The sequence below is a fragment of the Nomascus leucogenys genome, chromosome 6 (assembly GCF_006542625.1).
Source record: "Nomascus leucogenys isolate Asia chromosome 6, Asia_NLE_v1, whole genome shotgun sequence".
Classification (NCBI taxonomy): domain Eukaryota; kingdom Metazoa; phylum Chordata; class Mammalia; order Primates; family Hylobatidae; genus Nomascus; species Nomascus leucogenys.
Window position 1 is genome coordinate 103,791,547 of NC_044386.1, and position 27,446 is coordinate 103,818,992.

At 49.4% G+C, this 27,446-nt stretch overlaps 1 protein-coding gene across 5 annotated transcripts in view; it reads right to left on the minus strand.

Moving 5' to 3' along the window:
- SLC28A1 (solute carrier family 28 member 1) overlaps positions 1-27,446 on the minus strand; it is a 90,600-nt gene that overhangs the window by 42,407 nt on the left and 20,747 nt on the right. For all 5 annotated transcript variants that reach the window (XM_030813838.1, XM_012507165.2, XM_030813840.1 and 2 more), the window contains 5 exons: positions 26,981-27,094; positions 23,990-24,067; positions 14,172-14,252; positions 11,870-11,950; positions 8,813-8,938 (listed from right to left, as the gene is read on the minus strand). In XM_030813838.1, the coding sequence (XP_030669698.1) occupies positions 8,813-8,938; positions 11,870-11,950; positions 14,172-14,252; positions 23,990-24,067; positions 26,981-27,094 (480 nt within the window). The remainder of the gene's footprint in view (positions 1-8,812; positions 8,939-11,869; positions 11,951-14,171; positions 14,253-23,989; positions 24,068-26,980; positions 27,095-27,446) is intronic.

Here is a 27,446-nt window from a genome sequence, read left to right on the forward strand (position 1 = left end):
AGAAGAAATGCTGGTGACCAAGGAGTGCGGCCCAGGGCAGACTACACATGTGTAGTCTGTCCCACTGATAGGTCCTCATTGTCATAACTGCTGTCATCACTAATAATAATAATACCTTTTATGTGTAGAAGGTCACAGGCTATATGTATAGGACCTTCTATTTCTTCCTGGTGCTTCCCTAAGTTAGGAATGACAAATATTGTTATCCTCATTTTACAGACAAGAAAACTGAGACTCCAAAGGATTAAATATGGCTTCCCAAAATAAAGGAAGAGAAGGAATTAGAGCCCATCACATCTTTTGACTCCAAGTTCAAGGTTCTTTCTTCCTTTTTAGGCTGTCACTGTTGACCACTAATCCCCGTTAGCTGAGGTCTCCCCCTTAGTGGAGGAATTTGTGATGGTTTCAGACAAAGCTCCAGAACCTGAGAGTTGAAATGAAATGGATTTAAGAGCTAACCCAATTCCACCTTAGTGTAGGTATGTACTAGCGTAGGAAGGTACTCCCTCTCTAGGCTCTCTCTTTGAATGCTTACTGTGACGGGGAACTCACCACTGCAAGGCAATCCATCACATCCAGTCCTGCAGTTTGAGAACTCCTTCTCAGGCAATCTGCCTCTATGACAGCCACTGTTTGGCCCTGAGTCTCCTTCTGGGAGCCACGCTGTGAAAACCATTCCCAGCAAGATGGCAGAGCAATGTTGGCCCCTGGGATTCTCCCTTCCTGAATTTTTATCTTCACTGGGACCCCAAACCCTTTGCTTCTCTGTTCTTTTCCACAGAGAAATATGACACGTTTCCCCCTATCACTGTGTCATTTACCAAGCAGGGAAACTAGAACCAACTCAGACATCTAACAATGGGAGACTGGCTAAGCATCGTCAGGCTGTCATTGAAAATGATGGTCATCAAGGCCTCACAATGAAGTGGGAAAGGGCTCACAACACTGCAAGTAGAGAATAACCAAAACTGGGGGCAGCGGGGCAACAAACTCCAAAACGACGCATGAAAAGATGAGAAAGAAATACACCAAAATGGCAATGAATGGACTGTCCCTGGCTACTGGGGCCAGGGGTGATTTTCTTTCTTGCTTTATTTTTCTTTTCCAAGACAGAGTCTTGCTCTGTTGCCCAGGCTGGAGGGCAGTGGTACAATCTTGGCTCACTGCAACCTCCGCCTCCTGGGTTTAAGCAATTCTCCTCCCTCAGCCTCCAGAGTAGCTGGGATCACAGGCGTGCACCACCACGCCCAGCTAATTTTTGTATTTTTAGTAGAGATGGCATTTCACCATGTTGGCCAGGCTAGTCTCGAACTCCTGACCTCATGATCTGCCCACCTGAGCCTCCCAAAGTGCTAGGATTACAGGCATGAGCCACCATCCCTGGCCGATTTTCTTTTCTTTCTGCATTTTGGTATCTTTTTTTTTTTTTTTTTTGAGACGGAGTCTCACTCTGTTGCCCAGTCTGGAGTGCAGTGGTGCAATCTTGGCTCACTGCAAACTCCGCCTCCCGGGTTCACGCCATTCTCCTGCCTCAGCCTCCCAAGTAGCTGGGACTACAGGCGCCTGCCACTATGCCCAGCTAATTTTTTTTTTATTTTTATTTTTAGTAGAAACAGGGTTTCACTGTGTTAGCCAGATGGTTTCAATCTCCTGAACGTGATCCGCCCACCTTGGCCTCCCAAAGTGCTGGCATTACAGGCGTTTTGGTATCTTTCACAATGTCCACAATAATATTTTTTTTAATAAACAAAAAAGCAAAATAGATGTTTCTTCTTAAAGTTTGTAATAAGCCAACTGCGTTCTACAGTGTTAAATAAAAATAAAAAGGAGGAGGGAGGTAAGTTGAAGACAGACACTCAGGCTGATAAAAGCAGAGGGCAGGCCAGGCACAGTGGCGCACGCCTGTAATCCCAGCATTTTGGGAGGCCAACGCAGGCAGATCACTTGAGGTCAGGAGTTCGAGACCAGCCTGGCCAACATGGTGAAACCCCATCTCTACTAAAAATACAAAAATTAGGCCGGGCGCGGTGGCTCACGCCTGTTATCCTAGCACTTTGGGAGGCCAAGGCGGGAGGATCACGAGGTCAGGAGTTTGAGACCAGTCTGGCCAGCATAGTGAAACCCCATCTCTACTAAAAATAGAGAAAAATTATCTGGGTGTGGTAGTGTGTGCCTGTAATCCCAGCTACTCGGGAGGCTGAGGCAGGAGAATCACTTAAACCCAGGAGGCAGAGGTTGCAATGAGCTGAGATCGCACTATTGCACTCCAGCCCGGGCAATAGTGCGAGACTCCATCTCAAAAAAAAACAAAAATTAGCCTGGTGTGGTGGTGGGTGCCTGTAATCCTAGCTATTTGGGAGGCTGAGGCACGAGAATGGGTAGAACCCGGGAGGCAGAGGTTGCAGTGAGCCGAGCACTCCAGCCCGGGCGACAGAGTGAGACTCCATCTCAAAAAAAAGAAAAAAAAAAAGGCAGGGAAGTGCCAGGCCTGCTGCTGAGAAGCCAGGCTGGAGACTCTCTCAGGCTCTGAATCCCAGGTATTGGGTCCTTCTTCTTTTTCTAAACTCCAGTTGTTTCTTTTTAATGATTGACAAAACTCCTTAAAATGTGAACAAGAATTGGCAGCAGCCTGATACCTCCCCAGGGCCCTGTGTGGACACTGGGTGTGCAAGCCTGGGCCCCTGCCCCTTGCTGGATGAAACCCACTCGGGGCAGGTGTCTTCTCTGGACTTTCTGGGCTAGGCTTTGGGACTTCACCTGCTTCCTCCTCAGTTGCCCAGCCCCAGCTGGGATGGTGCCACACCTGGAATCTTGGGATTTTCCCTCTACCAGGCAGGACCCTGCCCCTTCCTCTGACTTGTAGATTACATCTGGTTTGTAAACCTGAGTCACAGCAGAGAACACACCCTGCAGTTGTCACGTTCCTAGACACTGTCCCCTGGGTGACCCAGTTGTGGTCACAGCCTCAAATGCTGCAGTTGCTAGTTTCCAGATCATCATGGAAAGGGCTGAGTCCTGCACAGGCAGGGCTCCCTGGGCACTGGGCCAGCCCACACCCACCTCCCCACTGCCAGCTACTCTGCAGGGCTGTGACATTCCCCAGCCCTGCCTCCCACGCACCTGGTCAGGAGAGCCTTCCATCCCAGCATCCCAGGGCCCACGCCTGCCCATGACCCTTCTCTCTCTGACCCAAAGGGTCTCGCTGTGTCACCCAGGCTGGAGTGTAATGGCATGATCATGGCTCACTATAGCCTTGACCTCCTGGGCTCAAGTGATCCTCCCACTTTAGCCTCCCCAATACCTGGGACTATAGATGTGTGCCACCATGCCCACGTGATTTTTTATTTTTTAAATTCTTTGTGGAGATAGGGGTCTCCCTATGTTGCCCATGCTGGTCTCAAACTCCTGGTCTCAGCCATCGTCCTGCCTTGGCCTCCCAAAGTACTGGAATGACAGGCATGAGCCACTGCACCTAGCCTAGTAGCCACATTTTTTGTTTTTTTGAAACAAAGTCTTGCTGTGTTGCTCAGGCTGGAGTGCAATGGCGCGATCTCGGCTCACTGCAACCTCTGCCTCCTGGGTTCAAGCAATTCTCCCACCTCAGCCTCCGGAGTAGCTGGGATTACAGGCACCTGACATCATACCTGGCTAATTTGTGTATTTTTGCAGAGACAGGGTTTCTCCATGTTGCCCAGGCTGGTCTTGAACTCCTGACCTCAGGTGATCCACCCGCCTCGGCCTCCCAAAGTGCTGGAATTACAGGCGTGAGCCACCGCGCCCAGCCATAGCCACATTTTAAAAAGGAAAAAGAAATAGGTTAAATTAATTTTAATAATGTCTTATTTAACTCAATATATCCAAAATATTTTCTTTCCACCCATGTAATCAATATAAAACTATCAATATGGATGACAAAATAAAAATTTAAAATTAATAAAACATCTTAAAATTTTTTCAATACGACTACCCACATTTCAAGTGCTCAATAGCTAGGTGTGTTTGGTGGCTACTGTATTGGACAGTGGAGATCTAGAAATATCCAGATATTAGCAATAAGAGGGATGTGCGGAGAAGGGAGCCAGAGATTGAGCAACGAAGTGGTTTTAAGAATCTGGGAGCTTGGAGGCCGGGCGCAGTGGCTCATGCCTGTAATCCCAGCAGTTTGGGAGGCCGAGGCGGGTGGATCACCTGAGGTCAGGAGTTCAAGGCCAGCCTGGCCAACATGGTGAAACCCCGTCTCTACTAAAGATACACAAATTAGCTGGGCGTGGTGGCTCATGCCTGTAATCCCAGCTACTTGGGAGGCTGAGGCAGGAGAATTGTTTCAACCTGGGAGGTGGAGGTTGTAGTGAGCCGAGATCGAGCCCCTGCACTCCAGCCTGGGCGACAGATGGAGACTCTGTCTCAAAAAAAAGAAAAGAAAAGAACCTGGGAGCTTGAAGCAAAGGGCAAGTGAGAACCTTCTGGGATTCAGGGGCTGAGGGCAGAGCCAAAGACACTGAGGAACTGACTGGGGAAGAAGTTAGAGGGAGTGCAGTACAGGGCTGGTGCAGTGACTGTCATGAGCCAGGTGGGGGCAGAAGAGAGCTGCTCTGGAGACAAGACGGGGGCAAATCCAGAGATTGAAGGGAAGGAAGGTTTGTTAGGTGCTTTTCCTCTGGGCCAGCTATAGTTGTAGTCTGGGGCTTTCAAACCAGAGACTGTAAATGGAGGCTCAAGGGCACCTAGGGATGATCCTGGCTGCCTCTGCCCATTCTGTGCAGCTGAAGGGAAGTGGGTACCCAGGCCCTGTCAATGGGGAAGCCAGATTGCCCAGGGCTGGGCCTGGAATTTTGCCTGAGAAAGGGAAGAAAAGAGGGCTGAGTTTTAAGCCAGATTGTGGAAATGGGCGAGCATTCTTCCAGGGTTTAAGTTCTAAGTAATGACTAGGAAGAACACCAGGGTTATTCTTTTCGTTGGCTAAGGGGACCAGAACAAGGTTAAGACATTTAAAGCCCTAAGTTCTGAAAATATTACGGCATCCCCTCCCCTAATATCCTGCCACAAAAAAAAGTTTCAGGAACAAAGTTTTGGGTTTCTATTTTTGAAATATCAAATTCCTTCTGTTGGGACTCTGAAAACAAAACCTAGAATGAAGGGCTCAGAAGTAGCTTCAGAAGAAGTTTTTCTCCCTGCCCTCCCATTTCCCAGTCCAATTCTCCTTCAAAGCTAGCCATAAAAACTAGAATTCCCCTTCTCCAAGGCAGAGCACGGAGACCAGAAGCCCTTTTCCCCAAAGCTGGCCATAAAGCCTAAAAACATTGCTCTAACTTCCCTCTGCCTTTCTGGGTAAAAAGTGGCAATAAAGAAATTATCTGACCTGCCTTGTTTGACTGTAGGTCATAAGACCCCCCCTTCCAGAGAGGATCTTGCTCCATACCCAGAAGGAAGAAATGCTCAGAGAGGCCAAGAAGAGTCTACACAGACAGGCTTTGCTGTTTTTCCTCCACTCAGTCGATTAGTATTAGATCACACTCTGTTTGTTCAATTCTATTTCTATGTGGCTGTCCATACTTTGTTGAACTTGAGCATAAAAATGGACAATTTTCCCTGTATCTTTGGGTCTTCATTCTGAAGACCCCCGTGTGTATACATTAAATAAATTTGTGTGCCTTTCTCCTGTTAATCTGCTTTTTGTGAGCTGATTTTTCAGTGAACCTTCAGAGGGCATAGGAGAAATTTTCCCTTGGCCCCTACACTTCCAAAAACAGTTGGTGGTGGGGTGGGTGGGTGCACCAGATTTAATGAGCCCTTTCTAGGCCTCAGCAAGACAGGTGCAAACCAGATGACAGTCTCTAGAATTCTAGATGGGAGGGTGACAGGCCAGAAACCAAAGCCCGAGCCCAAGGGGACTTCTTGAAAAGTCACGCAACAGCCGGCCCTGCCCAGACAGCTCTGTGGGACGTAGAGCTGAGCTTCTTGGTGTGGTCCAGACGTCCGGAATGAAGGAGAGATGGAGGGGCAGGCTGGCTGTTTGTTCACCCATCCCTCGTCATCCCCAGGGACAGAGATGAGAGAGACAGGTAGAATTTGGGACTAAAGAAGGGGACAGTGTAGGTCATTTTTTGGTCACCGCCCACCACCCCACCCCGCCCCCCACATGCACACACACAGCATCCAGAGAGCCTGGGGGTCAGGCTAAGGCAGGGCAGGGTCAATCTCCAGATCAGCACACACAGGCCACCTTGCTCTCATGCTGAATGCTACCAACTTGTGGGGAGCAACTTACCCAGCTCATGACTGTACTGCTGGGCATTTAGGCTGTCCAGTTTTCTTGCTTTTGCAAATAATGTTGAAATTTTGCATTTCTTGAACACTTGTGAGAATGTCCCTATATCATAATTTTTCTAGCTGGATCAAAGGGAAAGAGTATTTTTAAAGTGATTAAAGCTGGATGCAGTGGCTCATGCCTATAATCCTAATATTTTGGGAGGCCAAGGCAGGAGGATTGCTTGAGCCCAGGAGTTTAAGACCAGCCTGAGCAACATAGCAAGATCCCATCTCTACCAAAAAAAAAAAAAATAGCCAGGGGTGGTGGCGCACGTATGTAGTCCCAGCTACTCAGGAGGCTGAGGTGGGAGGATTGCTTGAGTCCAGGAGTTTGAGGCTATGGTGAGCTGTGATTGCACCACTGTGCTCCAGCTTGAGTAACAGAGGGAAACTCTATCTCAATATATACATATATATATATAAATATATATACATGTTGGTGTCATGTGGGGAGTTTAAAAAGAAAAAATAAATATTTTTAAGTGCTCTATATAATAAAAATATTATATTATATAAATAAAAAATTTAAGTGATCTATGATAAAATAATAAAATATTATATATAGAATAAAATAAATAAAAAATAAATAGACTGATAGGCATTCACCAAAAAGGTTACAGTAAATTAAACTCTTACCATGAGTGGGTGAGTACCACACACTTTTGCCAGTTGGAGGTACGTAAAGGGTTGCATATCTCTTAGAAGAAAGATAAGTTATTATTGTTTTAATTCCTTTGAACATCAGTGAGCTTGAATATCTTTTTATAATTTGTGAACTATTTTCTCCTGATCAATGATTCTCATCTTTTATTTAAAAAAAAGAGAGAGAAAGTATGTGAGTACTCAGGTGTGTATACCTAAAAGACTACTTACACAGAAAGATTTGGAATGACATTTTAGGTCAGTGGTCTCAAATTGGGCGAGCATCAGAATCACCTGTGAGGCCTGTTGCAACGCAGTACGCTGGTTCCGCCCCCATCATTTCTTTTCTTTTTTTTTTTTTTTTTGAGACACAGTCTCACTCTGTTGCCCAGGCTACTGTGCAGTGGTGCGATCTCAGTTCACTGCAACCTCCGCCTCCCAGTTTCAAGTGATTCTCCTGCTTCAGCCTCCCAAGTAGCTAGGATTACAAGCACCCACCACCATGGCCGGCTATTTTTTTGTATTTTTAGTAGAGATGAGATTTCGCCATGTTGGCTGGGCTGCTTTCATATTCCTGACCTCAGGTGATTCACCCGCCTTGGCCTCCCCCATTGTTTCTGATTCAGCAGGTCTAGGGTGGGCCCAAGAATTTGCATTTCTAACAAGTTCGCAGGTGATGCTGACAATGCTGGTCCATGGACCCCACTTTCAGAATAGCTGTTCTAAGCTATTAAAAGCAATTACCAGGCCAGGTGTGGTGGCTCATGCCTGTAATCCCAGCACTTTGGGAGGCTGAGGTGGGTAGATCACAAGATCAGGAGTTCGAGACCATCCTGGCCAACATGGTGAAACCCTGTCTCTACTAAAAATACAAAAAACAAAAAAAACAAAAAACTAGCTGGGCGTGGTGGGGCGTGCCTGTAATCCTAGCTACTCAGGATGCTGAGGCAGGAGAAACACTTGAACCGGGGAGCTGGAGGTTGCAGTCAGCCAAGATTGTGCCACTGCACTCCAGCCTGGCAACAGAGCAAGACTCTGTCTCAAAAAAAAAATAAAATTGATAAAAAATAAAAAAATAAAAGCAGTTACCCATGGGAAGTGGGGTTAAGAAAGAGATTTAAAAACTTATTTGTTTCTGCAATAAGCAAGAATTTCTTTGATCATTAAGGAAATAAAATTGAGACCTTTGAAGATTTGCCTGTGAAAGCAAAAATGTGAAAGCATAAGGTGTTTTATGAATGTAAAGCATTATTACTGGGCATTATGTGAAGGATGCATTTGAAAATTCCCCTCTGCCCGCCATGCAGTAGCATTGTGATTGCTTTAAGGGCCTAATTCACACCACTGGAATTTGACTTACAAATGCTTTGTGCTGTGTAAACTGCACAGGCAATAATTTAGGAGCAGAGGCAGGACTTAAGCCCAGAGAGAGTGTGGGGAAGGGGAGGAGGGAAGGAGTAGGACGGATCTCTAGGGACAGCCCAGGTGTGAGACTGGAGAAGTGAGCACGAATTTTGGAGTCAGACAGATCTGGGTTTGGGCATCTCACTTACTCTGGAGCCTCAATTTTCTCATCTGGAAAATGGGGATATTAAAACAGCTAGCATACTGCCTGGTACCTAGTACGCACTCAGTAAATGGAACACAGGGAAGCTTTGCCCCAGGCGGCCATGCGCAAAGCCCGAGCAAATGGTCCAGCCCACTGGGCCTGCCTGGCTCAGGGGAAGCCACTCCTTTTGCCAGCACAGCAGGCCCAAGAGAGAAGATTTGAGGGCTGCTCTGGCCAGGAGCTGTGTGGGGCTCCCACAAAGATGGGCTTCAGGTCCTCAACATAGCCAAGCAGAAGGAGGGCTCTACCTACCCCAAAGGAGATGTAGGCACCCAGCAGGCTGCCAGCAATGGTGGCATAACCTCCGGTCATGACAACGTGGACTTCAGAGAGTGTCATGTCTGCCAAGTAGGGCCGGATCAGTAATGGAGCCTCAGTCTGCAAACAGAAAAGACGTCAGACAAGCAGGGTGGGAGTGGTTGGGCACACCCTCTCCCCTCACAGGTCACAGTGAGCACCTGGGAGTCCCACGGTAAGAGGCAGCAGGATGGGGTAAGGGCCAGGGTCTGTACTTGGCTGAGCTTCTCTGAACCTCAGCATTGCCTGCCTCTGCAGAAGGACCCCCATCCCTCTCTCCCGGCCTGACAATGCTCCCCTGTGTCGATGGCCTGCCACGTGCCAGGCACCCCGCTAAGCACGTCACCTTTGTTACTCACAACCTTCTGAGATAGAATTGGGCATCTCCATTTTCCAGGAGAGCAAAAGAGGTTCGGAGGGGTTCCAGGAATGACCCCTGCTCATGTGAAAGGATGGGAAGCAGGTCCTGCTGCAGGCCCAAGCTCTCCGGCAGCCACAGCGGTGGCCGAAAAGAAAGGAGCTTGGGCATTGGATGAGGGGTGCATTTCTGGGCATCTGGGCAGCCCGAAGCCCTTCATTACTCACTCAGTAACTAGTTATTGAGCACCTACTGTGTTCCAGGCACTGTTCTATAGAATAGGAACATGGGGTCAACAGGATAGAGTCCCTGTCTTCATGGGGCTTATATCCTGGGAGCACTGGAGGGCGGGAGGGGGGCTTTAGCAGGTGGTGGGAGGATATAGATAATCAACAAGGAACCAACAGGTAAGCAATGTCATTTTAGATGGTGATAAAAGCTATGGAGAGATGTGTGAGAATGCCTACTGGTTAGGGGTGTTTAAAACTGAGTAGGCCAGGCACGGTGGCTCCCGCCTGTAATCCCAGCACTTTGGGAGGCTGAGGTGGCAGGATCACCTGAGGTCAGGAGTTCCCGACCAGCCTGGCCAACATGGTGAAACCCCGTCTCAACTAAAAATACAAAAATTAGCTGGGCGTGGTGACACATGTTGGTGATCCCAGCTACTAGGGAGGCTTAGGCACAAGAATCGCTTGAACCCAGGAGGCGGAGGTTGCAGTGAGCCAAAGATTGTGCCACTGCACTCCAGCCTAGGTGACAGAGCGAGACGCCATCTCAGAAAACAAAAACAAAGAAACTGAGAAATCGGCAAAGGCCTCTCTGAGGAGGTGACATTAGATTAGGGTTGGCTGAGACCTGAAGGAGCCAGTGACGTGGTTTGATAGCACAGCATTCCAGGCAAGCGAATAGCAGAGGCCCTAAGGCAGCAAGAAGCTCCGCAAGGTCCAAAAGCCATAGCAGTCAGCATGTCTGCTGCAGATGGGCGCGGGGGAGCTGGCTGAGACAGAGGCAGATGGGGCAGGTGGGCCACAGAGGGGCTGGGAAGCCAGGGTGAGGGGTGCGCTTGCTTAGACGGGAGTGGAATGATCTGCTTTGTGTGTTTGAAGGGTCACTCGGGTGTATGAGTGGAGGACGGATAGTACGGGAAGGAAGAAGAGGTAGGAGGAGACGGCAGTGTCCAGGTGAGAGGCAGGTGGCCCGGGCAGCGGGGGTTTGTAGATGGGCCACAGAGGCAGCGCTGCGGGAATGCTGATAGACTAGATGCCGCAGTGGGGGAAGTGGAGGAAGGCAGGGCAGCTCTTCCAGCTCCGTCTGAACCATCCTGTGGAAGATGTTCCCACTCGCCGAGAGGGGAAGGGCTTGAGAGGGGCAGGGGTGATGAGGGAGGAGGGCAACAGTTCTGGTTGTTTGGACTTGGCGTCTTAATGTGAGACACCCTTAGATCTCCAAGTGTATGGCCAAGGGGCCAGTTGACCTGTCAGTCCTGAGTTCATGGGAGATCAGGACTGCAGAGCAGGACCTGGGAGACATTTAAAGTGTTTAAAGCCATGGGGCTAATGCAGGGAGGGAGTGTGGATGGACAAGAGGAGAGGGCCCAGGCCTGCCACATGTAGAGAGGTTGAAATGATGCCACTGACCCCTGAAGGCTCCCCATTGCCCCCTCTTGGGGGAAATGAGGCGTAGACCCCGGCATCTAGGTCAGCTTGATCAACAACTTGTCCAAAGTGAATTCACCTTGGCGGCGCTTTGCATAGCCCAATGTCACCTTCACCTACAGATTTTCCCAGCAAAGCACATGGAACACATTTGCAGCCTTTCATATAAAATAACTGAGCTTTGCATTTTAGTAGTGTTTTCCTCTTTTGCCTCATTTTGAACACCTTAAGGGATTTTTTTGACAATTAATGTGAGAGAACATCTACCTTCATCGGCTAAAAACAAGACAAAACTAAACAAAAAATAACCAAAACAAAAACTTTCAAATCAACACACATGCACCATAGCAAAAAAGATAAAAATATTCTCCAAAGTTTCCTAAACTGTCTAGTGAAATATGGCATCTTTTGACTAGTGTGTCTCTTGGTGACTCAAACATTAGGCAGATGGGCCAGGACAGGCCTTGGCAGAGTCTCCAGAGGGCCATCCTCGGGGGGATCAGGCTTTCTGAAAGGGACTCAGCACCGAGGGTACTTTCAGAGTCACATTTACTTTGGAAAACACATTTTAAGAAAGAGGGAGAAAAGAAAAGACAAAATGATCCAGTGGAAAAAACTCTGACCAGAAAGAAAAAAACCTGGATTTGAAGCCGTGGCTTCTATGTATGGGATCTTGGTCAAGGGATTCCCATCCCCTGAGCCTGTTTCCTCATGTGTAAAATAAGAAGCTGGACTCCATCTGTAGGATCTGTGAGTCTTTGGGCTGATGAAGACTGCCTAGGGCTAGAGTGGTAAGAGAAGCCAGACAGATGACATCCTCCCTGGCATGACCCAGGCATCCCCCAAACAGAGTATCCCTGGGGCAGCAGACTTTGATGACCCTGGGAGAAAGTTCAAATGACTCTTCCTTGGACTGAATCAGCGCTCTGGGGATCCAGGGAAACTGCCCTCTTTGGGAAGCTGCTGATGAGCATGAGGGTAGGAGGCTGCCATACTCACCTGGCTCACAAAGATGTTTCCAGCTACACTCAGGGTCTCAGTGGCTGTGGTGCCCATGGTGACTTGCATCAGCCAGGCAATCTAGAAGGAAGCAGAGTGTTCTTTGTGGGCTGACATCAGCAAACCCCAGAGTCAGAGGGAGCTGGAGTGGAAGACCTTACACACCTTCCTCCCAACTCCCAGGACCCCTTCATCTACATTTTCCCAAAAGGTCCATTCATCTTCTTCCGTATCTTCATTGATGGGGGCTTACCCCTTCCCAAGGCCACCCATTTCACCATAGGAATGCAGAAAGGATTTCCTGGCCAAATATATTTGAGAATTGTGAATTGCACACACACACACACACACATACACACACACACACACCTTGGAGATTACCAATACACATTAGCTTAGTAAAGCCTCTGAGAAGTCCTGCATTAAGCCTATTTAAATTTATGTAGCATAATGTCTAGCCTAGTTTCCCTAAATTATTTGACCATGGAATTAGGCTACCTTTACCTGGTAACATTTACTAACATGCTGTGGAACTAGAGTTTTGTGGAAAAGGTTTTGGGAAACACTCTATTAGAAAGCTCTTTTCTTTTCTTTGAGACAGAGCCTCATTCTGTCACCCAGGCTGCAGTGTGGTGGCACAATCCTGGCTCACTGCAACCTCTGCCTCCCAGGTTCAAGCAACTCTCCTGCCTCGGCCTACTGAGTAGTTGGGACTACAGGCACCCACCACCACACCCGGCTAATTTTTGCATTTTTAGTAGAGATGAGGTTTCACCATGTTGGCCAGACTGGTCTTGAACTCCTGACCTCAGGTGATCTGTCTGCCTTGGCCTCCCAAAGTGCTGGGATGACAGGCGTGAGCCACCATGCCCAACTAGAAAGCTCTTTTTTTAATCAAGATGAAATCTGCTTCCCTGGAATTCTCTCCACTGCTGGTGCCTCTCAGGTTGCCCTTTCCCTAATCTCTCTTCTGTAAGTATTTGGAGACAGCTATCCTCCCCTAACTTCCTCTTCTCCAGGCTCCTCATTCCTTATTCCTTCAACCATTTTGTAGAGGGTATGGTTTCAAGCCCTTTCACTCTCCTGCTTATAGTTCAGTTTGTCATAGCCTCTAGGTTGAACACAGTCTCCAGGTCTGGGGAGAATCACCTCCTTTATGCTATGCTGTGTGTGCTCTTAACATAACTGCTATGGTTCGAATATCTCCACCTAAACTCATGTTGAAATTTGATTGCCAAAGAAAAATATATATATATTTGATTGCCATCGTAACAATGTTGAGAGTCATGACCTTGAGGAGGTGATTAGGTCATGAAGGCTCTGCCCTCATGAATGGATTAATGCTGTTATTGCAGGAGTAGTTTGGTTATCATGTGAGTGAACTCCTGATAAAAAGGGTAAGTTTGGCCCTGATCTCTCTGTGTCTTGTATGCTCACTTCTACCTTCTGCCCTTCCACCATGTTATGACACAGCAAGAAGGCCCTTACTAGATGTCAGTGCCATGCTCTTGGCCTTCCCAGCCAAGGTTTCAATCTTGAAACCATACCCTCTATTTGGCCATGAGCCAAATAAATCTCTCTTCTTTATAAGTTACCCAGTCTGCGATATTCTATTATAGCAACAGAAAATGAACAAAGATAATAACCACAGGTTGTTTTTGCATTTCTGGAAGCCATCTGATGTTGCTGATTTATTCTGAGCTCAATCAGCTAAAACCTTGGAATCTTTTGCCAGGTCCAATGCTATCTGTTGCTGTCCAACGCTATCTTCTACATCCTGGTTTTGTGTAGCAGGTTTTATGAACATAAGCACAGGATCTGACATTTATACCAGCTAAGTCTGGCCAATATGGTCCACTGCTACAGTCTCTCAATATCTTTTCGGTATAAATTATTTTCTTCCCTCTACACCTTTTCAGTGCCGCCTCAAAACTGCAACCTTTCCTCCAGCAAAGACCACATTAGAATTTGGTGCTATTTCTCTTTAGTATCATGACAGGAGACCCTAGGAAAGGATATTTGGTCAGCACTAGATTCTGTGAGGGTGAAGATCCTGGAGGCAGGGGGTTCAGGGAAGGTATGGGCCTCAGGAGCAAGGGATTCCAGAAAGGTGTGGAACTTGGGAGCTGGGGATTCTGGGAAGGTGGAGGCTCTGGGAACAGGGGATTCTGGAAGGGTGTGGGCTTGGGGAGCAGTGTATTTGGGGAGGTTTGGGCTCTGGGAGCAAGGCATTCTGGGAGAGTATGAACCCTGTGAGCTGGTGACTCTGGGAGAGCCCTGGTCATGGGCACTGGGAACTTACCTTCAGGATCACCCACTGCATGAGGCCCACGTGGTAGAGAACCGATATGACACAGCTGAAGAAGACAATGATGGGCAGAACCTGCCGGGAAGGAGAGCATAGGACCACAGGTTAGAGGCAGGCAGGCTTCAGGGTGCCAGGCAGGGCCCAGGAGACCCCAGACAGCCCACTCCATCCCAGACCTTGCCACTCAGATGCCTGACAGGATCCGGGAAGATGCTCTGAGATCAGTGCATGAAGTCCCAGGGTTCCACAGGCAGGGCCTCTTTGGAGGCAGCCTTGTCCTCTCGGCTCCCCTCTAAATAGTGACCAGCCGCCAGACCGCCCCCTCTCCTCAGCACAGGTAGGCCTGTGCTGTGGTAGGGTGGGGCCTGAGTGCATCACTTTTATCTCCTGCTTCTTTGTCTCTAAAATGGGAGTAAAATGCCCACATCTGAGGGTTGTTGTGAAGGTAGCAGTGTGCACCCTTCTCCATGAGCTCAATCCTTGGCCTCAGACTCTGGCCTTAACCTCCCTCTCAGGCTTTGGGCCTGAATGAGGGGACCCTCATCATTTTGGGGCTCCACTTCCCCTCAGCACCAACAGGCTCAGAATTAGGCTTAGCCCGGACCTGAGCCAGCATCTCCTCCCATCACCCCATTTCCTATTATTAGTACTAGGCTTAATTAACACTCCCCTTCCTTCACTCCAAGCTCACCCATTCTCCCTTCAGAATTTCTCTCACACCCATTCCCTCCTTTCCAGGCCTGTGGAAAAGGAGGTTGCTTTTCTGCACCCTGGTCTTTCTTTACTGTAGTCTGATGTTTAATAACAAACTGGCAAAAAATGGAGAGGTCTTTTAGTGGAAGACTGGTTTCATCACCTAGGATACAGACATACACTAGTGCACTAAAGGTCAGGAAACAAGAATGCAGAAGCTGTCTATGGGCAGCTGTGGACTGATTTCCGAGATATGTTGTTAAATGAAAAAAGAGAAGGTGTACCACAAGAGTGTATGCTATGCTGTTATGTGGGTTTAAAAAGGGGGTGGGGGGTAGCTGTGCATGGTGGCACATGTCTGTAGTCCCAGCTACTCAGGAGACTGAGGCAAGAGGATTGCTTGAGCCCAGGAGTTCAAGGCCAGGCTGGGCAACATAGTAAGATCCCCTGCCTCTCCAAAAGCATGTGTGTGAGGGGCATTGGGTGTGATCTTGTATGGGCGCAGGAATCATTAGAAGGATGTGCAAGAGGCCAGCAACAGCAGGTGCCTTGGGGAGGGAACTGGGTGCCTTGGGGGCCAGGGATGAGAGGAAGGTTTCTTTTTTACCCTACACCCTTTTGTGTTGGAATGTTTGCTCTATTCTGTGTCCTGTGTTCCCAACAGTTTAAAATAGTCATGTAGAACTGGTAACAGCATGGGAGCATTCTTATGCTACAATGTTACATGGGAAAATTGGAATATTAAAATTATAGAAAGAAGCACTCCCAAATAGTCAAAGGACTTGTTTCTATGTGCTGGGGCTATGGAAATGTTGTTTTCTTTTTTCTTTATTTCTGAATTTCTCATCTGTTCCTACTTTTTTTTTTGAGACAGAATCTCACTCTGTTGCCCAGGCTGGAGTGCAGTGGTACAGTCTTGGCTCACTACAGCCTCCGCCTCCTGGGTTCAAGTGATTCTCCTGCCTCAGCCTCCCAAGTAGCTGGGATTACAGGCACCTGCTGCCACACCCAGCTAATTTTTGTATTTTTAGTAGAGACAAGGTTTCACCATGTTGGCCAAGCTGGTCTCGAACTCCTGACCTCAAGTGATCTGCCCGCCCCATTCTCCCAAAGTGCTGGGATTACAGGCGTGAGCCACCGTGCCCAGTTGTTCCTATAATTTTCAATAATAGGTGGACATTTCTCAAGGGAAGGAGCATAGGCGGGAGAGGCTTGTGGGAAGATCAGTTTGGCTTTGAACTTTGAATTTGAGATGCCTGTGGAATATCAAGTGCGCAGCTGGATAAGAGGGTTAGGGAGATCTGGGCCAGGCTTTGGCTTGGGGCTCTTTCATAAGAAGTACAGGCTGGCCTAGCATGGTGGTTCATGCCTGTAATCCCAGCAGTTTGGGAGGCCGAGGCAGGAGGATTGCTTGAGCTCAGGAGTTTGAGACCAGCCTAGGAAACAAAGCAAGGCCCCCATCTCTACACACACAAAATTTTTTTTTAATAGCTAGGTATGGTGGTGCACACATGTGGTTCCAACTGCTCTGGAGGCTGAAGCGGGAGGATTACTGGATTCCAGGAGTTCGAGGCTGCAGTGAGTCATGATCATAGCACTGCACTACAGCCCAGACAACAGAGTAAGACCCCATGTCAAAAAAAAAAAAAAAAAAAGGCCAGGCATGGTGGCTCACACCTGTAATCCCAGCACTTTGGGAGGCCGAGGTAGATGGATCATTTGAGGTCAGGAGTTCGAGACCAGCCTGGCCAACATGGTGAAACCCCGTCTCTACTAAAAATAGAAAAAAATAAGCCAGGCGTAGTGGCGGGCGCCTGTAATCCCAGCTGCTCGGGAGGCTGAGGCATGAGAATCGCTTGAACCCAGGAGGCAGAGGTTGCAGTGAGCTGAGATCATCCCACTGCACTCCAGCCTGGGGTGACAGAGTGAGACCCTGTCTAAAAAATAATAATAAGAAGAAGAAGAAGAAGAAGAAAACAACAACAACAGGTTGAGGTGGCTGGTGGATGCAATTCACTGCAGAAATCACCCTGAGTGAGAAGAGCAGGGGCTAAGGACAGGGCCCTGTGGTCAGTGTGTCATTAAAGGGTGAGAGGGGAAGGAGGAGCCTGTGAAGGAGACAAAGAAATAGCCAAGGGTTGGAGGACAGCCAGGAGAGAGGCAGGATGGAAACCGAGGGGCAGCTTTTCAAGAAGGGATAGTCACTAGCAGCTGTGTCAGGGGCATCAGAGAACTCTGGAATGGTAAGGACTGAGCCAGACCCCTGGGACTTAGCAACTTGGAGGCACCCGTGATCTAGGTGAGAGCAGTGTCAGAGGAAGGGTGGGGACTGAGGCTGATGTCAGGGAGCCAAGGTGGAAGTGGGACATGAAGAAGGAGAGACTACAAGAATGGATAGCCCGTGCAAGAAGCAGCACTGCGCTCGCTGCTGGAGACTGGTGAGGGCCCAGAAAGGGCTGCTTTTATTTTTTAAGGAGGGAGAGTCTTGAGCAACCAAATTTAGGCCTACTTCAAAGTGACCTGGGATTACAGAATGGACCCTGAAGAGAATGGAGATTCTGCCCCGGGCAGCTGGGAAGCAAGCCCTGCTGAGGCCTTCTCTTTCTTCTGTCCCTTCCCAGACCAATGCTGCAGGGTGTATCTGGACTTGCTCTGCTGTCGTCTGTCACCAACGTCACTGTGGTGGGGAAGTCACCTGACAGAGAACACCAGAACTGGCTCAAGAAACCCTTTTCCTGTCCTGTGACTCCTCCTCCCGCCTGGGGCTAGAAACACCTCCAGCAGGAGTATGATGACATCATTCCACTACTCCTGGGATTGAGATGCAGAGAGGGTCACGTACTGTCTAGACTGCTTGTCCAGTGGATCCTGAAAGAGACTGCAGGGCAGCTGGCAGGCCTGCAGGGATGGGCCCTCGACAGGAAGGAGAGTGCCCGGGGCATCAGGACCCCACTGCAGCACTGGGACTTTCTCCTGCCAGCAATCAAAAGATTTTCTATCTGTGAGATGGAGAATGGTGGAAGAGAAGCTATGTTTTGGATTAAGTGGGGACTGTCTAGGGAGGGGAGGGGAATGAAAGAGAAAAGAGGTGGCCCCAATTTTCTAAGGTAGGATAGAATACTAAATAAGGTCCCTGTGGCCAATATCATCTCACAGCCCAGGAAACACCTCTGGGGCCTGCAGGATGTGAGATGGCAGAACAGGGCAGCAGCTCGAGGCAGCGCTGCTGTGGAAAGGGGAGGCAAGTGCCATTAAATTCCACTGTGTGCCAAGCACGAGGGCCTGTCCTGGGCCAGGTCCCTAATATGTGGGGACTCATCAATCCTCACAGCATCTGTGGTGGATGTAACTGCTGCCACTTCACAAATGGGCACACGGAGGCTGTAAGATCTTGGCTACCCACCCGAGGTCACACACCTGCAAAGAGGCAGATGTACCTCCCAGCCACCATGCAGATTGCCAAGGTCCTGCCATGCCCCTTGGGAGGTTTGCCCTGGCAACAGTCCTGGAGGCTTGTTTCTCTGCCTTCAGGGGCAGCATGCATCCCTGCTGGAAACTGAATGTCTGTGTCCCCCTATATTCATATATTGAAACCTAATTCCCCAGGTGATGGTATTAGGAGGTGGAGCCTTTGGGGGTGATTAGGTTATGAGGGTGGAGCCCTCATGAATGGGATTAGTACTCTTATAAAAGAGGCCCCACGCCAGGCACAGTGGCTCACGCCTGTAATCCCAGCATTTTGGGAGGCTGAGGCCAGAGGATCCCTTGAGCTCAGGAGTTCAAAACCAGCTTGGGCAACATAGTGAGACCCTGTCTCTACTAAAATTCAAAAAAATTAGCTGGGCATGGTGGCATGTGCCTGCAGTCCCAGCTATTCTGGAGGCTGAGGCAGGAGAATCACTTGAGCCAAGGAGATGGAGGCTGCAGTGAGCAGTGATCACACTACTGCACTCCAGCCTGGGCAACAGAGTGAGATCCTGTCTCAAAAGATAAAAATGAAAAATAAAAGAGGCTCCAGAGAGCTCCCTCACCTCTTTTACCATGTGAGGACACAGACGACCAAGTGGGCAGAGAGCAAAGTGGGCCTCAAGAGAATTCAACCTTGCAGGGACCCTGATCTCAGACTTCCAGCCTCTGGAAGTGTGAGAAATCAATTTCTGTTGCTTGTAACCACCCAGTCTATGGTTTTCATTATGGCCTCCTGGACGGACTAAGGCAGTCCCCCTCAAGGAAGAGCCAAGTAAGTCCTGACCACTGCCTTGTAGAAATGGCTTTGGAGGCTGGTCCTGCCAGTACCATAACTTAAGGAAGAAGGAAATTCTAGCTCTTCTAGGCCAGTGGTTCTCAGCACGTGGACCAGCAGCATCCTCTGAGAATTTGCTAGAAAGATTTTGGATTTAATAGATCTACAGTGGGGCCTGATGTTTGGCCTTTCCAGATGCTGCTGGTGCAGCTGACCTGGACACCACACTCTGACAACCACAGCCCTGGAGCCTAGATTAGACGCTCTGAGCAAACTTCATCACCTGGGACAAGAAACAGGCTTTGAAGGCCAGACAAAACCCACTAAGGACACGGCCTGCTCTCTCCTCTCCCTGGAGGAAGCTGAGCCAGGGCTCCTGCTGACTTCCTAAGGCTGTCTGGGCAAACCCTCATGTCCCCAGACCCCAAGGCCTGAGCACTGTCGACAGTGCCCTGTCACCAGCCCCAGGCCACAGTAAGCCACAAAAACCCAAAGCTGGAAGATGCTCAGGGCAGCAGCTGCGGTGCGCACTGTACCAGCACCACCACCAGAAAGTGGAAGGGACTCATCTCCAAGTCCAGAGCAGCTGCATTTCTGGCTGTCCCCTAGCTATGCCTCCTGATTTCCTGTTTGTGCCATCCCTTTGCCCAGAATGGCCTCAGCACTCTGCCCCTCATTCCCATTTCTGCCTGGATCCTGGGTTTTCAACAAGATGCCTCCTGCCTTGGCTGTCCCATCTCCCTTCTTTCAGCCATGCCACTGCAGGCTTCATTTACTTCCCATTCCCTTCACCGAAAACCATGCTCACTAAGGTTACCGGTTACCCCTTAACTACCAAATCCAATGATACCTTTTGGTCCTTATTCGATCTTTGTGTGTGTGTGTGTGTGTGTGTGTGCAAAATTTGGCACTGTTGACCCCTGGGGATTGCAGAGTCTACATCAGACATCCCGGAACTCTCAGGAGATGAAGACATTTTCCTTGACGCTAGGGGTTCCTCCAGAGAAAATCTGAGCAGCACTGCTGAGCTTAGCAGTGGGTGCTTGTTCCAGAAGCTAGAACAGTAGTGAAAGAATGAGAGTCTGCTCCCGGGTCAGCCAGACCCAGGGGAGTATGAACATGCGGGTGGAAAGTTACTAGAAGGGAGACGGAGCCAAGGTGGAATGACTAATCCAGTTGATACAGCCAAGGGGTGACTGCCACGTCCACTGTGCTGGACTCCAGGCCCAGGGCAGGCTGAGGGCTGAAGAAGCCCCAGGGAGAGACTTTACTTCCCTCCAGAAGAGAGCAGCTGGACCATGGCCCAGTAGGAAGTAGCTTGGATTCTGAAAATCTGAGTGAGCTCAGAGAAGACTTCCCCAGACTGAAATTGGCCAAAGGCCTTGGACCAGGTGTGTATGATTCATAGAAAGAACAGAGAGAACTTCCTGAGTCTTATGTTCAGCTCAGCATTCAACAAAACCATCCCTACCTTGAGGGCAAATCCCAAGCATATGTGTGTGATATAGAGGAGAGGGGGAGGCTGAATAAAATGCTGTGATTAGTGAGAAAGAGAATTCTGTGGCCACAGAGCATTTATTCTAGTCCTCCTTCCTCTTTCCCGGCATTGCTAAGGATGGTGCATCAGCCAATACACTGTCCAGGAATTTGTCCAGAGGACGGGGCCTGCCAGGGGCCAGGAAACTGCTAGTGTTTGGTTGGGAAATGCTGAGGCTGGTTAATGATAAACCCACCTCACTATTGTTCTTGCCTTAACTGAACATTCAACTTCAAAGTTTTTTGCCACCACTGATACATTTTTATTTTCTTCTTTTTCTTTTTTTTTTTTTTAAGATGGAGTCTCACTCTGTTGCCTGGGCTGGAGTGCAGTGGTGCGATCTCCGCTCACTGCAACCTCCGTCTCCCGGGTTCAAGTCATTCTCCTGCCTCAGTCTCCTGAGTAACTGGAATTACAAGCACCCGCCACCATGCCTGGCTAAATTTTGTATTTTTAGTAGAGATGGGGTTTCATATTGGCCAGGCTGGTCTCGAACTCCTGAACTCAAGTGATCGAACCACTTCAGCCTCCCAAAGTACTGGGATTACAGGCGTGAGCCACCACGCCAAGGCGTGGATACATTTTTAAATGATCATTTTTGTTATTCAGAGTGCTTTTTGTATTTGGGGGAGACACATGAGGCCATTGATTTCTGCTGATAGTATGAGGAAGAATACATCCCTTAATCAGAAGTCCAGTGGAGGCGTTCTAGGTCTGGCTCTGCCCTAACTCACTGTGCCATTGCGGCCAGCTCACTGCTCCTCTCTGGGGCTTGGCTGGACCATCAGTAATACAAAAGGGAGGCCCAAACACCACTGAGCTCCCTCCTGGTACCAATGGTCAAGGAATCCATGATTCTAAAGGGTGATTCGGGGAGAGATGCAAGCAGCAGGTGTGCACACATCCTTCCAGAGAGGCTGGGAGGAGACATAGCTAATGTGCCAGGGGGCAGACACAGAGGCAAGCCCAGCAATGACGCAGGAGAGATGCAGGCCAGTGGTGGGCGGGGGAAGGCCCTCCGGCGGACAGCAGCTGCGTGGCCCGCCCAGCTCCTCTTTCCCTGCTTTTTGGCTAACGAGGCTTTAATTTCCCTTTGGGAAACAGCTTACCTGCCCATCCACTGAACTCCGCCCCTCACTGTGGACACACCAGCACATTCTCACCTCCACGCTTTGCCCGTGCCATTTCCTCTTCCTGCCTAGCTCAGTGTGTCCAAATCTCTTCTGTCCTAAACTCCATGTCAAATGCCACCTCCTCAAGGATTCTCCCTCACGGTCTCTTGTTAGAAGAATCTCTCCTTATAGGCACTCCTCAGGCCCTTCCGTTATTGCACTTGAACGCAGCTGCCTGGGAAGTTTGAACTGCAGAGTGTCGGGTGTGTGTGTGTTTTTGTTTTGTTTTGTTTTGCTGAGATGGAGTTTTGCTCTTGTTGCCCAGGATGGAGTGCAATGGCACGATCTCAGCTCACTGCAACCTCTGCCTCCTGGGTTCAAGTGGTTCTCCTGCCTCAGCCTCCCAAGTAGCTGGGATTACAGGCATGCACCACCACACCTGGCTAATTTTGTATTTTTAGTAGAGACAGGGTTTCTCCATGTTGGTCAGGCTGGTCTCAAATTCCCAACCTCAAGTGATCCACCTGCCTCAGCCTCCCAAAGTGCTAGGATTACAGGCATGAGCCACCGCGCCCGGCTGAGTGTGTGTGTTTTAAAGTGTAAAAAGCTGCGGGAGCCTCCCTGCCTGGGTGGACGCTGGAAGTTACCCTGAAGCAGACCTTACTGGTCTTTTCTGAAACCTCGGTTACCCCCGCATTGGTTATGCAAAGGTAAGGGAGCAGCCGCTCGTTACCCTAAAGGAATATGGTATTAGGGGCCTTTGCGGGGCTGACATAGGCTCCCCCTCCCAATATTCTCCCTATGCAGAACTGGTCTCAGAAAACATGGTGGGCAAATTTGCCCAGGGGGCAAGAAGACTTCAGAGAAGATAGGAACCTGGGCCCTTCCCTTTCCTCCTAGGGCTGACAATGTTAGACTGGACATTCCCTAGGAGTCTGCTGGCACAAGAGATGCTAAGGCTCCAAGGGGAACTCACCAGAGGTCAGGGTCAGGGTCAGGGGTAGGCAGGAGGGTCTGAACTCATGATCCGGCTCAACACCAGCCCAGAAGTCCAGCCAAGTCCATGGCTTGGGCCAAAAGTCTCCTGGGTCCAAGACCCCCAGCAGGGTGGGGAGGCTCTGGGAACAGTGGCCAGCATAATGAAAAACAGCAGAAACCTCTGGAACCTGCACATGGGGTCTTGCATAACAGCTCCATGGTGATGGTGGTCCCGGATGTACCAGAGTGGGCAGCCCTGATTTCCCTCTCAGTGCCATGCATCAGTGGCAGAAAACTGAGGCCAGCTACTGGGTGAGTGGGGCCCCAGGTCTCTCTCTTCTGCCTGGCAAGGGAGCTTAAGCCTAGAGCAAGCTGGTCTTAGACAATTGGAGTGTGAGGCAGGCAGAAGAGGGCTACACTAGAGTTCTTATTAAACAAGCCATTTCGGTGCTTAAACAGTTAACTGGGGAAAAAAGAATACAACCACAGCTCCACCCAGAACAGTGAAGCGGTCCCACCAGTAGCATCTTCATCCTCCGCACAGGCTGCCCTGTTTTTAAATTAGGGTTGGGGCTCCACAATTAGACAATAAGGTCTTTGAAACAGAACAGTGCTTTTATCTCCATTTCCCCTATAATATTTTGCATTGCAGTAAATGCACAATACATTTTTGTTGGAGGAAAGAAAGGAAGGATGGATGGAGGCAGGGAGGGAGGGAAAGGGGGATCGTAGGTCTAGGAGGACATGAAGGAGGGAGCTATTGCAGCGGGACTAGTAAGGGCTGCCTTCCTGGCAGAGGTGGCCTGTGAGGGGCCCTGAAGGAGGAGCGCTGAGAGGATCATTTGAGCCTAAGCCTTCCTGGAAACTGCTCTTTCTAGGCCCAGAGTCTCTGCAGCACATCAGGGGCTAAGGTCTCAGCAGGAGCTATCCCCACGACCCCTACCCCCACTTCTTGTCCTCAGCTACTCAGTAATTCTATAATTTGGAGGTTCATCTCTAAGAAAAAAACACACAGAAATATCTTACTTTTGCAAATTTTACAAAATATAGTAAAAACTTCTCATGAGGCAAACATTGCTGGGCTCCTCCCGGGCCCCAGGCTTGAGGTTCACTAACTTCCCAGTATGGCCACCTCTGCCCACAGGACTCCTCCCCTCCACCCAGGCCCCCACCATGCCCAGACTCCCCTCTAGCTGGAGGCCCTGGGCGGTGGCTGCTAAAGGCCTCTGGGACCCTGAGTCAAGCTGACCTGAAAGGCAAAGACATCCTTGACCAGCGCCTCCCCAAACACAAAGCTGGAGCCGGCCTCCGTGTAGCTCAGGAAGATCTGAAAGAAAAAAGCAAAACAAACAAAAACAGGCAGTGAGACTGGGAAGGGAGGAGGGAGGAAGCAGCGGCCAGAGACAGGCGGGTTGGCCCAGGGACGTAGCCCCCCAGGCCCTTATCTGGGGTGCGGGCACCACCTGGCAAGGTGTGTTAAAGCTGCCGTCACAGGCACTCACTCCTAAGCATATTTGCCAAAGAGACACCTTTTTGGTCAATTTTAAAGACATGCTCTGTAGGCTGGGTGCGGTGGCTCACACCTGTAATCTCAGCACTTTGGGAGGCCGAGGCAGGCGGATCACCTGAGGTCAGGAGTTCGAGACCAGCTTGGCAAACATGGTGAAACCCCATCTCTGCTAAAAATACAAAAAGTACCTGAGCGTGGTGGTGTGCACCTGTAATCCCAGCTACTCAGGAGGCTGAGGCAGGAGAATCGCTTGAGCCCGGGAGGCAGAGGTTGCAGTGAGCCGAGATTGTGCCACTGCACTGCAGCCTGGGCAACAGAGCGAGACTCCGTCTTAAAAAAAAAAAAAAGAAATGCTCTGAGAGTTGTTAGGACAATAAAGAAGAGACAACGGAAGAAGTAACCATGAGATGTGTGAAGAAGGCAGTGCCTCTTGTGCCGCACAGGCCCCTGACAACCAACGGCAAAGCCTCCCCTCATCTTGTCCCCATCCCGGGCTCTGAGCCCAGCCATGCTTCTACAGGAGACCTGTGTTATATCCTGAACTTGCAATGTGACTGCAAGGGCAGCAAGTCATTTCTCTTGTTCAGGCCTCGGTGTTCCCATCTATAAAATGGGGACATGACTAGAAAAGCAATTCTCTGTCTTGTCCTCCACACCCTGTACAGTTACTGTCAGCGAGGCCAGCAGGTGTGCACATTCCTGGACCGGCAGTGTTCTCATGCTCCATCCTGCGCAGAGCACAGGGAACTGCAAGCTGGTGAGACGGAGGTGAGTAGATTAACATATTTAACCTATGTCCTTCATAATTTATATTTTTTAAAGTGTTAAAAATACAAAAATTAGCCGGGTGTAGTGGCTCATGCCTATAGTCCCAGCTACTTGGGAGGCTGAGGTGGGAGGATCCCTTGATTCCAGGAGGTCGAGGCTGCAATGAGCTAAGATCATGCCACTGCACTCCAGCCTGAGTGATGGAAGTGAAATCCTGTCTCAAAACTAAACTAAACTAAATTAAAATTAAATTTAAAAAAGGCCAGCATGGTGGCTCATGCCTATAATCCCAGCACTTTGGGAGGCCAAGGCAGACAGATTACTTGAGCCCAGGACTTTGAGACCAGCCTTGGCAACATGGTGAAACCCCATCTCTACCAAAAATAGAAAAATTAGCTAGTCTCATAACCTGGTTTCAAAATAAATAAACAAATAAATAGATTTTAAAAATATTCTAAGTGTTAAATAAAGGAGACCACTGGTTTGGACCGAGCTCCTGCACTACTCCCAACAGACCAAACCACAATGGAATCACTCATGCTATAAAGTTCCACATCACAAGTCAAAACTAAGCTGTCTCCTGACCTTCCAAAAAATCAGGAGAAGGAGACATATAGCCAAATCCCCAAATGCAGCATGACAGGCAGTCCCCTCAGCTTTGACCTTTACAAGGAAAGTGACCTTGAAACAACCAATCTGCTTTTTATTTTCTGTTTCTGCTTTCTTCAGCCTTTCTGTCTATAAAGCCAACCTCCGCTGCTCAACTCATCAGAACACTCACTCTATTTTTATAGAATGAGGTGTTGCCTAGTTCTAAAATCACAAATAAAAGCCAATTAAGATCTTTAAACTAAATTTGTTCTAATTTTCTTTTGACAAAAGTAAATCATGATCGTTGCACAACAAGTGTGCATGAATTTAATGACACTTAAAAGTGGTTAAAATGGTTGATTTTATGTTACGTATATTTTACCAAAATAAAAAACAGAATTGGCTAGGCACCGTGGCTCAAGGTGAGATCACTTGAGCCCAGGAGTTTGAGACCAGCCTGGGCAACATAGGGAGACCCTGTACCTAAAAAAAAAAAAGAAAGAAAGAAAGAAAAAGAACATGTTTTAATTAGCTTGGCATGGTGGCTTACACCTGTAGTCCCAGCTACTCAATACTGGGGAGGCTGAGGTGGGGGCATCACTTGAGCCCAGGATGTCAAGGCTACAGTGAGCCGTATCCACACCACTGCACTCAGCCTGGATGTCGGAGCAAGACTCTCTCAAAACAAAACAAAATGGGCCCAGGTGTGGTGGCTCACGCCTGTAATCCCAGCACTTTGGGAGGCTGAGGCAAGCGAATCATCTGAGGTCAGGAGTTCGAGACCAGCCTGGCCAACATGGTGAAACCCTGTCTGTACTAAAAATATAAACATGAGCCGGGCATGGTAGTGGGCACCTGTAATCCCAGCTACTGGGCAGGCTGAGGCAGGAGAATTGCTTGAACCAGGGAGGTAGAGGTTGCAGTGAGCCAAGATTGCGCCACGGCACTCCAGCCTGGGTGACAATGCGAGATTCCGTCTTGAAAAAAAAAAAAACAGAACAAAAATGTATAACTTCAATAAACATTTTTTGTAAACACACACAGAAGTAAATCATTTGCAGATTTGGGTTTTTTTTTTTTTTTTTTTTTTTTAGCACTTTTAACTGTTACAATTTCCAAGTCACTGCTGATTGCAGACCCAGCCTCTGAAAAGACTACTCTACTGGGGCCTCAGTACCAGGCGTGAGGGAAGTGGCAGCTGCATTGCCTGGCCCCCAGCTGCCCACCTGGTCTGGGGCCCCAGTCCACCCCACCCTCCCGGTCCCAAGCCTTCTCTATGGCCTCACCACCCACTTTTCCCCCTGCCAAGTGGCTTCTCCCCTACTCCCAGTAACCTAAGATGCTCTGGGCAGCCAGGCCCCACGTACCTACCCGGATCTGCTCGCCCAGCCACTCGAATGCAATGAATCCTGGTTCTGTTCTGATGACGAGGAGTCCAAGTACAAACTGCAGTCCAAGTCCCCAAGACACAGCCTGCCAGGACACCTGCCACCCCACCCAACAGAAAGGTGAGTTCAGCAACTTGAGGGATGGGCAGGGAGCCGGGTGGGGGTGAGAGCAGGGGGCACTGGCCTGCCCAGAGGATGGCGCTGGAGCCAGACAGAGTACTAGGCCTGTTGCCAGTGGTCTCACCCTCCCTGGGATTCAGAACAGGCCATGTGCCTGGTAGGAATGGGCCTGGGCAGTGAGCAGGGGTGGGCCAAGATTCTAACCAGAACTCAGGTGAAACTGGATCAGCCTTGGGCATGCCACGGCACTTCGTCTCCTGGTCATCACTGCCAGAGATGTGGCCTGGGGGTCTGGCCTCAGAATCAGCACCAGACTGCTCTGGGCCCAG